The 11,774-nt window shown below is 37.2% G+C and overlaps 1 protein-coding gene across 1 annotated transcript; it reads right to left on the reverse strand.

Moving 5' to 3' along the window:
• Positions 1–2,656: 2,656 nt before the first annotated feature.
• Positions 2,657–11,321, reverse strand: LOC113109773 (LETM1 domain-containing protein LETM2, mitochondrial-like). The gene is made up of 11 exons (XM_026273527.1): positions 11,015–11,321; positions 9,982–10,037; positions 9,376–9,814; positions 8,509–8,652; positions 8,177–8,314; positions 7,883–8,086; positions 5,818–5,937; positions 5,382–5,501; positions 4,829–4,936; positions 4,628–4,693; positions 2,657–3,855 (listed from the first exon to the last, which is right to left on the reverse strand). The coding sequence occupies exons 2-11, from the start codon at positions 10,026–10,028 to the stop codon at positions 3,802–3,804; spliced, it is 1,440 nt and encodes a 479-aa protein (XP_026129312.1). The 5' UTR covers positions 10,029–10,037; positions 11,015–11,321; the 3' UTR covers positions 2,657–3,801.
• Positions 11,322–11,774: the final 453 nt, after the last annotated feature.

The raw sequence follows: 11,774 nt of genomic DNA on the forward strand, positions 1-11,774 counted from the left end.
CCTACACTTTAACCACTAGATGGTTCCACTTTCACATATTTAACCTGGGAAAGTCTGACATGAATAATAGTATGATTGATTTAATTTTTTATTAATGGAATATTTATTGAACCATTTTAGAAACTCTAGAAAAAAAGTTTTTTTTCTTTGTTCGTGTGTGTGTGTGTGTGTGTGTGTGTGTGTGTGTGTGTGTGTGTGTGTGTGTGTGTGTGTGTGTGTGTGTGTGTGTGTGTGTGTGTGTGTGAAATAACACCAATTTTTGTGTCATTTGTGATACATCATGCCTTTATGATGCATATAGTATAAGAAAATGGAGCTCTGTTCAAGGAGGGAAAAACATCTCTGTGTTTTTTAGAGACTCAAACTGAGCAAAAATATTAAATGTGGTGCAGGTGTTATTTATATGGCCAAAAAGTATGATGAAATTCTAATGGAATATAAATGAGATCTTTATAACAGTAAAACAGACTACTTCAAATGCTTACTGTATATCAGTTGTTACTCTTTATTTCCCAATATTATGTCTTCGTAAGATGACATTTAAGTGTTTCGTTTTATGATCAAAGCTCTGTAGTTTTTAATATGAGGAGCAAAATATATAATGCAATGTAATCCATGATGATTGATATTTTTCTTTGAGATACAGATGTTGCTCAAAAGCCTAATGCATCATATTTGATTTACATTATTTATACACATATGTGGATGTTTATTAGCATGCATATTACTAGATTATTAGCCATGTATTAGTGCTAATTAAGAACATATTAATGCCTTATTCTACTTGACCTTATTCTACATCCCTAATCTTACCCAATACCTAAACCTAACAACTACCTTACTAACTATTAATAAGCAGCAAATTATGAATTTATTGAGAGAAATGTCGTAGTTAATAGTTAACAAGTGTTACCTATTCTAAAGTGTTACCTAAAATTCTTCTTACACACCTTTATGGTAATTGTTACTAGTCTGAACTAGTTACTACTAATCTACATTATGAACTAGTCTGGCCAACTAGAAGTAATCGGTTTTTATGTAACTTATGTATAAAAATAAATAAATAAATAAATAAAATGAAGAAAAAAAAAACAACTTGACTAACTTGTAAGACGTATCTAAGCAGATCATGCATATGGGAATATGCAAGATATACTGTGGTCTCAAAAAGATTTTAAGTCACTTTAAATGTATGCATTTTATTTTTCTACATAACAAAATATCTGACTAGTGGCTTATGCTTCAAATTGTGTCAAAAATGTGTCAAAGTTTGAAAGACAAATGTAAGATGTGCCCTTGCCCTGTCTTAATTCTCCCCTTGGTTAAATATATCCTCCCAGCACTAACACGTGTGACAGTCTATGACTTCACAGTAGATGATCTTGTTTAGAAATACATCCGACTCAACATTTTGAAACTCGAGATAAAGCAATAAAGGCATGATTTTCAGTAGACAAATAAAAATAATGGAAAAACCGCTACATCTTCCACAGTTATGTCATTGATTTATTTGTCACATCCTCCGTATCCATGCAGATCCTCTGAATGATCAACCCCGTCAGGTTTTCATGAAGACTTTAAAGAGCGACCAGCCTCATGTAACTGTACAGCATGAGCAGTGTAACGCTCCACTGAACGAATCTGAGGATGTCATTCCTGCTAATCAGCATGTTTAAATAGTCAAACTAAAAACCCCAGAGAAGACATCTCCAGTCAACCATTGAACAGCTTTCCAGGCTGTGCATACAAAGTACACGGTGGAGAACCTCAAACTACACTTATAAAAGCACAAGGACCCCTGAAAATCATGATTCCTAATATAAAAAGCAACTATACGAGACAAATCTATTGAAATTATTAAGTGTAGTTATGAGATTTTTTTTTTATATACAAAAACTAAATACTATGGAGACCGTCAAGGGACATAGAGATGGAAAGAAAATTATATTCAAACGCTGTTGCTCTTCCGAAAGATCTCCATTTCTTGAGAAACCATGCGACCACCGAATGTAAATGAATGTGGTTATAAGTGAATTTTCTTGAGGGAATGCGTATATTTTTTCGAGTGACATGACAAAAGAGTTTTGAGCAAATTGAAAGCAAACAGTGTTTCTCATTGAAATGCAGAATTTTTTCCTCCAATTTTACATTTTTACCATCACCGTCTCACTTAATATGCAATATACAGATTTGTTGTACGTTTCTTTTTAAAATGAGGGATGAATAAAAGTAATAGCAACAAACACAGCAGTTTTGGTAAATATGCTAAAAAGAAAAATATATTAAACGTACGTAATAGGTTAAATGAACATTTATAGATTTGTAGGTTAACATTGACGGCCCTAAAACTGCATTTTATAAAATGTTAATTTTCAACTGTCCACGGACACCCTATTAACTCGATTTAAAAACCCCTGGGAAAATAACTAATTCGAAGTTATTTATATTTAACTCGCAACAAAATGTCGATTAGATCCATGAGAAAATTAATTTAACATCAATAACTTTGCGTTTTTTAAAAGTTGTTGTTTTTAAACTGAAAATCAGTTAATTGCAGAATTACCTTTTAAATGTTATCAGTTTTGGAAACAAAAACCAGTATATTCGTTCACGTTACACTAAATAAATGGGGGTAATAATTAGGACGCGTAACAAATTTAAAAGAGGTATGAGCATTGAGCACCTTTACTTTCTGACTGTACAGTACAAGATGGGACACCGTTTAATGTAATGACAGGCAGTTTCAAACTCATTTTTCAATTTTACACTTTTGATCAACATGAAAAAGTGCATCAGGAAAGACTGGGACAGGTCGGTTTAAAAACGCAACAAATTCAGCCAATAGTTTATAGTCGAGTTACAGGCAGATTATAGGATAAACAAAGCAATTATCTGAGGGATTCAATGCTTTTTAAATAAAAATTTTACAGTTTTGCATACTATATTGTTTTCCCTCCCAGTGGTTTATCCAGTGCCACAGTGAATCAAAAAAAAACATCCGTTTCATTATTTTTATCCATAAGTGAAACGTAAACTTAAGGACTCCAATAGTCATTTTCCGCCAAGGAAAAACTTCAACCCATGATTGAAAGGAGGACATAGCTGATTATGAACTAATTCAACAGCTAGTTTTTGTGCCAAACTGCAGTCTGTCATAGACAGGCCTTGCGTAATCGCTACACCGCTAATCGCATCTCCTGAGGGAGTGAACGTAAAATTCCCTTAGAAAAGGGAATTAGAAATTTTCAAAAAATAAAAATACCCACATACTTGACCATTTACAATTTCATCTGCCAACCTAAATCCAGAATGCAAACATATGCATTCCTGATAATAAAATATGACTTCTTTCACCCACACATATGACACAGCCGACTGTATAAAGCAGTAGCACTTATATAATATGCAGGTTCTGTACATTTTATTTACACATTTACAAAATGAAGAATAGCAAAGAGTGGCAAGTCTTGTGAGTCCTTGTTCATTTTCTGGCTGGACTGAGTTGCTGTTTCTTTTTCCGGTTTCAAATTTGCATTATTTATCAAATCTTCAGGGGATGGGAGATGTAAACATGTCGGATGTCAAGCTGGAGTGATGTCTAAATTCAGATGCCGTTGGAGGATGTGATGCGAGTAGTCCATCAAGTGTGTATGAGAGGTGCGAGACAGCAAGGCCTCTGAAATCCTGGACTGTGAGAGAGATGCTTCCTCCGCAGAAGCAGCAGCGGTGGAAGAGGCCGAACCAGAAGCTCCACGCTCTTCTCCAACAGAATAAGGTGATGGAGGAAACCCTGAGCCCCTCTCAAATCCCATTGGCGCTTATCTTGGACTTCTGTGACAACTCTGCTTCTTTAGCCTGATGGAACAGAACAGAACAGGTGAGGGTGTTAATATCCAGCAGTTTCTAGACACTAGTGGTCTCATTATACATCGATGTAGAAGACATACACAAAAAAAGTGAGCAAGTGAGCAGAAATAGCATTTACATATGGACTGACACATTTATTCATATACTAATAACATTTAACACTAAAAATAAAAAGAACATACGATATAGCATTAAACATTCTAAAATATTACAACTATTTCATAAATTATTTCAATGTAATATCTAATGGAAATTCTAAATTAAGGCTAGAAAAATATTACAATATAAAATTAAACCTCTTAAATTAACTATTATATAAAATCGATCAATAAAATATTTGATAGTATTTCTGAATGCATGCAAAAAAAAATGCAATATAAATCTAATCAAATTTCAATTTTATATTTGATAAAAAAAATTAAAAAAAAAGATTAAATAAAACCACTTAATTACAAACACTATGCAAAATCTTTTATTTGAATGTTTAATAGAAACTCTAAATCCATGCAAAAAAAACAAAAAAAACAATGCAATATAAAATGAAACCTCAAAAAAAAAAAAAATTCTATTTCAAATATTTAATAAATGTCAACGGTTCAGAATAAAACCATTGCCAACAACATAACAGCCAAAGTATGCAATACAACGTACTGCGCAATAGTCAACGTAATCCTTCCAAAACCACATATTGTTGACTCTTCATCTTTCCATAAATACACCCACTGAGTGACCAGTACAACATCTCGCTCGGCACACTTACATGTATTAACTGAGCTTCAGGTGATGGCATGTCCAACCCCCTGGGTTTCTCCAACAGTTCTTCAGACTAAAACACATAATCAAAGTGTTAACAATATCTGGAATTTAAACTATTTGTATTAGTTTAACTATTACTTGTTATACAATGGCTGACGTCCTGGAGAATCTGATTGACTGGTTGATGATGTAATAACATTCCTACCTTTCTGTCTTTGATGACCGGAGCAGTGTCCACCAGCGCCTCCACGGAGGACGACAGCGGATTCTCTTTGGCTGAGGTTTCGGCCTCCACAGGAGGAGGAGTGGCTTTCTGTGACACCGACATGAAGAAGACCATTACATATGAAACCGTAACAACCATATCAGAACAGAGATAACACATCAGCGCTCAGTGAGGCAGAGACGTGCCAGTCTGCATTTCTGCCCAGTTTAGATACATGTTCAAAGGTAATCTGCTGCCAAGCACTGGGGTACGTTTTTAAGCAGAAAGTGAACAGAGCTGACAAAGTTTGGTTTAATTCATAAAGTCAACGTGCTTATTAGGTGAATAAATCAATATTTACAACATGTTGCACAAATGTATTCTGTATGCATGCTCTTTGGATGTTTACAGAATGTATACGGAATATTTTGAAACCAGTTTTACGTTATTTCATACTGTACATTATAATGTGATGCAATATTCACTTGTAACATTTAGAGGACTGTATATTAGACATTTATTTAGACAAACTAGTATAGAATTGTATTGTCACCTCCAGTTTGGGCACCGGTGGGATGACTGGAGTTTTAGGAGTGAGGTCCGTCAGGTACATTGCACGAGAGAGCAGCAACAAGGACGGTGGGACGTTCTCTTTCAAGTGCAGGTCCAGCCACTGAGAGAGAGAGAGAGAGAAAGCATGCCAATAACAATTAAGAAGTTATTAATGACTCAAAGCATGCAGGCACACGTACAGTAATGTCTAAACAATCAGAAATGTATCTGTAACACCACCGACACAGCGTTACGGTGACAACACCACCCTGTGACACAAGGAGGACAACACTCAGTAGTCACAAGCTGGAAAATATAAGAGGACTGTTTAATGCCTGTTGTGTGTGTGTGTCACACTTTCAATGTGTCAACGGGTGTCTCAATGTCTTTGGGTGGAAAACAGTCATAAATATCCTCCAGTCGTCAGTTTTACACACCTGCTGCAGCTGCTGTCGGAGCTGATCTGTGGTCAGACCCAAAGATCTCATGCCACGACTCCTGCAGGCGGCCTGGAGCTCGGCCACGGTCATTACAGCGACACCCTCCTTGGAGATCATCTACAGAGACACGAAAACCCCAAATCATGATTATCTAACATCTGAGATCATCTCCTTAACATATCAAACCCAGAATATTACTTTAACGTTTTAAGGCCCTGATCAGACAGAACAAGTTTTTTCAATAAGAGGCACCTTTTTAAAATAGTTTTCTATTGGCAGCGAGCATATTTTGAGCACCATTTATGCGTCCCGAGCAAAAAAAGCAACTGTGCAGAAAAGCATGCAACGTCAATTGCGTTTTTTCCCATTTTTCCATTGTCCAATCAATGGAAAAGTTTACCGTTGCTTAGAAAGTCCAGAGACTGCAATGCAGGCAAAATTTTGGTGCCTGTCATGGGTTACCTGGAGTCTTATTTTTTTTTTTAAGGCTTATGGTTGTTGTTAAATGTTATGCCTAGCAAAATAAAAACCCACAGCACACTGCTTGTTTTTTAAGTCACCAGAAAAAGGCAGTGTGGTGCCCTTGCGTTTTCAGACCTAAAAATGTGTTCTGTCTGATTGGGACTAAGGCATCATTCACTCAGAATACATTTTTGCGTTCAAAAAACAAAAAAAACAAGTTGTACACTTTTTTTACTTATTTTAACAGGATTAGCTCATATTCAGAATAAATATTTACTCAGCCCCACGTCATCCAAGATGTTCATATCTTCAGTCGAAAAAAAAAAAAGTAAGGATTTTGAGAAAAACATTCCAGGATTTCTCTCTATATAGTGGACTTCAATGGGTTGAAGGTCCAAATTGCAGTTCAAGTACAGCTTCAAAGGGCTCCAAGTCATTTTCTTAAAACAATAAAAAACTATTTTGCTACAAATGCTCATCTTGCACCAACACCGACCCAGTGTTTACAAAATGAACATGCAAGATAAGTCAAACGGCCTTTACAAGAAAGATAAAACAACAATGTCGGACGATTTGAAGTTAAAGGAGTTTTTGTCCTACGCTAAATTTTTTTTAACACGAGTACACTAACGAAGAATTTTATTCCTCAGCTGGGATAATGTAGAACCATTTGAACCTTCAACCGGTTGGCTGCCATTGGAGGTCACTATATAGAGAAAAATCCTGGAATAATAATAATACATTTTCCTCAAAAACTTAATTACCTCGCGACTGAAGACAGACAGACAAAAACCATCACTGATGACATGGAGGCGAGTAAATTCTCAGGAAATTATCTTCTGCCATTTTGGAGACTGTCCCAGAACGTAATCAACATAATTATCGTTGTTTACATTCCGAATGCACACACACAGTCTACTGAATGTAAACAACGCTGATTAAGCTCAGTGAAAGCACACGCATGCTGAACATAAAAAAAAAAAAAAAAAACACTCATTATGTTGATTATGTTCTCGGGTACTCTTCAAAATGGCGGAAGACGATAACTAGGGGAGAAGATTTACTGAATAAATTGTTCTTACTGTTTTATTTTGCGTACAAAAAGTATTCTTGCTGCTTTGTAAAATTACGGTTGTATATGGACTATTTTACCGATATCCTTACTACGTTTCTGTGCGTTGATCATGATATCCTTGCTGTCTATGGAGAGTCAGAGAGCTCTCAGATTCCATCAAAAATATCTTAATGTGTGTTCAGAACAAATGTCTTACGGGTTTGGAATGATATGAGAGCGAGTACTGAATGAAAGCATTTTCATTTTTGGGTGAACTAACCCTTTAAGAGCTGTAATTTTAGAATGGGTATCATAATAAAAGATGCAAAAGCAAGCCAAAGATGTTTATTTAGTGCGTGTTTAAATAATAGAAAGCTAGCATTGTAGAATATAAAAAGTTTTTTTTTTTTTGTGATCAGTCCCTTATTTTATTTTAAGATGGTTTAGTCACCCACAAACATAGAGATCACAGCAACATGTCAAGTCATAAAACCAGCTGTAAAACTACTTTGAAGGGTCAGTGGCAGTTGTCTGGTTTTGTCTCACCTCATCGTCAGCCTTGATGGTGCGCAGCTGCATCATCAGCTGGAAACGCAGCAGGTTATTGGTGCCGATGGGCTGCAGCTCCAGCAGTTTGCACAAGGCCACCAGCTGCGGCCGCTCCAGATGCTCCAGCGTCAGCTCATCCTCAAACAGCTTGGAGAACTTCACAATGTCTTTAGTGCTGGGCTGTTCACCAGTGTGCCTCACCTATAGCGGACAAGTTAGAAGCGTCAGTCACAACCACAATCATTTTAACTATACGTGATGTGTCAAAATGGATTTGATTATTAAAGTCACCTGCTGCACGTAAGTGGAGAACTTCTGAGTCTCGTCTCCAACGGCTGCTTTGTTCCTCCTGGCCATCTCACCGATGGTCTCCTGTAAGAACTTGGCCAGCTCTAGTTTAGCAGCGAGACCCTTCTTCTGTTTTTCCTCCTGTCAGAGTAAAACAAACAAATTGAGATGTTTCATTAGTCAAAGTGAGAAGTTATTAGTCATAACTTCATGAAAATTACTACTCGGATACATTGAGAAATTGTTTTACGAATCCTTTACACAGATATCTTATTCTTGCATTTCGTCATTTAGGCTGAACTTTTGCTGTTGTTTAAAAAGTAAGCTTATAATACCTTCTTGGACTCGGTCTCAAATGTAGAAGGCAGCATTTCTGGAAAGAGTTTGAGGAATACGGGGAGCAGAAACTCCATGAAGGGAACGATGACAAAGACCATGAAGGGCACAAGCCGGAACAAGTCGGCACATGTCCGCATCAGCTGTGGAGACAACGGGACAGGTCTTATTCATCCATAGTCAAACACAAAAGCAATATGGGTAAGTGAGAATAGCATTTCTGGCCTAATCCAGCTGTGCTTTCTCAGCGCTGTTAAGCTTTTTGGTTATGCAATTCTATTTGTGTCACATTACATCATAAATCCTTGACCAAGCAATGGTTTGTTCTCACAGGATTATCAAATATTATTACCTTTTTATAAAACTCAAATCCTTCCCGTTTACATACATTAATAACTTCTGACATTTTCCTTTGTCAAATTACTTACACCTTATATAAAGGTGTTATGAGAACATAAATATCAAAAATGCAGTGGTATTACCATTATTTTGGACATAAATGGAATATTATAATGAACTATAGTAGTTCAAATGGCTTTGGAAGAGACATAAGTTATTGATTTTAAAATAGATGTGGATTTAATAACTGTGCATTTTAATTCATTGTAAAAGTGCACTATAATATTTAAATAAGTCTGAAATAGTAGAAATTAAAGCTCCAATAATACCACTTAAATGATGATGTTTTGACTTTACATTTTTTGTTTCCGGTTAATTTTGTTAATAAACATTTTTAAATATCATCTAGAATATCAAATACCGGAATATTATAACTTGAGCTCACAGATCATGGAGATGCAAAGAAATAACAAAACAGATGTATAGCGGGTAAGATTTAAATTAACCTGAGAACACCCAAAACATACCCTCCTCCTCTCCCTCCGGGTGAGCTGCTGTCCGTGCAGTAACCTCCAGACCATCCTGGCCGCGATTTTGGTGTCAATTCCCAGGAGGCGGAAGCCATGATAGTAATGCTTGAGCTCATCCAGGACTTTCTGTCCCAGGGACTTTCTTGGCACTGCTGGTGGTGCTGCAGGTGGTTGAGTGCCTGAGGCGGCGGGGACAGGATCACCCTTGACAGGTTCAGGGCTGTCCTTCACCTCTTGAAGCCAAGCACAAGAACTGTGGAGGGGACGTGCAGCTATGCAACCAGGACGGATGAAGCTGGATGTGTAACAGGGGTACAGCGGCCTGGGACACCTGGCTGTGATGGCCACCTGGCTGATGAACTCTGAATGGTAGCGTATGCATGCAGTCGACGGGAGTGAAGCACAACCGTGTCTTTTAGAAAGTAAGTAGGATCCCCTGGAAGAAAACCAGAACCTTGAGCTTTGATAAGGAGAGTATTTACAATATTAAAGCACAAAATTACAAGCTTGCCATTTCGATTTTTTTAAAACCTCCACTAAGCATTGTAACCAGGGAACACTGCACAATATTATTATGAAAAATGTATATTTTGATGAGCTCACCTTGATCTCGTTACAGCTAGAAGCACCTGTGAGCTAAAAACTGCCATTTTCGTGTCCTGTAAAGAAAAATAGATGCAATGTTATGTACCTGTGATGCAATTAGATTTACACATATTAGAGACTTATAAAATCTGATTAAACTGAGGATTTTTGGGGACTAATCCTAATATGTACTAATATGAATAATGTACACAGATTCACAAACAAATACAGATACACATGTATTTTTGAGGAATAAGTGGTGTTATTTGTTGTGCATATTTGTTGAACTTCTATTTGTTATTATGTACGTAAAAGAACGTGTTGATGAATAGGAAAGCGCGCTCGTCACGGATGAGGCCGGTCGCGAGCACGCGCACACACTGACTCACGTGCTTATCTTCGCCGCTTGCGTTGCTAAAACAGAACACAAACACGGAGACCTGTCAAAGTCATAGGCCATATTTAACGACAATTAAAAGGAACGTTTCATTTCACCCGAAAGTTTACCTCAAATTGCAACAAGTAGATTGTTTAAACGTTAACGATATATCATAGTAGAGGCCATTATGACACAGACCTCTTAATTATTAAAGTGCTATAACTTTATTTTATGCGTAGGTAAACAAACTACAGTATCCACTTTTTATTTTAAGTCATCGAAAGTTTAAACTTTTTAAACGTCTAAATTGTTGTATAAAAGTGTTGCGAGTAAGTCAAAACAGTGAAGTTTCTACTGACAGGCGCAGAAGGCCACAGTAGAGGCCGCAGATATAACGTTACACCATCTGAAAACATCTGCTTTCGATACCAGCACAACTTTACATCTATTACAGAGGCTTTTCTACGGATATAGTCGATACGACATCGAAAAACAATCGGAAAGTTATTTTGTTTTACTTTCATTTATGTATGTTACTGCTAACAGCGAGCGGTGGTTAAACGGTTAAGAAGCAACAGATGAAAGCCAAAGGATCGAGATTCGAGACAAATCTTAAAAACATATCGAGTATTTAACAACTTGAAAGACGATTAAACATCTAGCGTTACCAACCTGTGGAAAAGGCACGTGTCCGCGCGGTATGACGGCTGTTAGGCTGTATTCATTGGATATGGTGTCAGATCGGATGACTGTGGAGAAAAATATCCGGCTCGACGGCGCTCCTCCTGCAGCTGAGGATCAAATATCCTCGGAGGCGATGGTACGGGTGAAAAACTGACCTTTTGCGGGATGATATACTCCATTCACGATGTTATGTAGCTCGTAAGGTTTAAATCTAAAGGGGATATAAGTTAATACATCCGTGGTGATGTATTGTTGTTTTTTTGGAACAGACTGTCCTACTGGAGGATCATCCGATAAACGGGTGAGGAGTGAATGACAGCCATATAAGCCAATGAGCGAGCTATACGCACTAGTGACGCTGGCCAATCCGCTGGACGGGCCGGACAGTGGAACTTCCCATGACCTCATCCGTGATGATGATGGCAGATGAGCCTCCACACCTACTGATCTCAGTTCAGCTGTAACTCAGAATTGTCATGGCAACAGTCAAAATCACAGTGCCCAGAACAGCGGCGGACTAGCAAGGCGTTTTATATGGCTGTTATTAGGTACTTGTTCAGACGATGGCGCTATTATTCATTTTAACTTCGCTTGAGATCCACAGGGAAGGAACACAGACCCTGATAACATTGTTTTGTTCTTATTTACATTTTTACTGAAATATACTGTTTATGAAACGCCCAGAATAATTAAACAATTGCTGTAATGTTACACTAGTAATTATTATTTCTGTAGGCCTCGTATAGGG

The sequence above is a fragment of the Carassius auratus genome, chromosome 10, assembly GCF_003368295.1.
Source record: "Carassius auratus strain Wakin chromosome 10, ASM336829v1, whole genome shotgun sequence".
Lineage (NCBI taxonomy): Eukaryota > Metazoa > Chordata > Actinopteri > Cypriniformes > Cyprinidae > Carassius > Carassius auratus.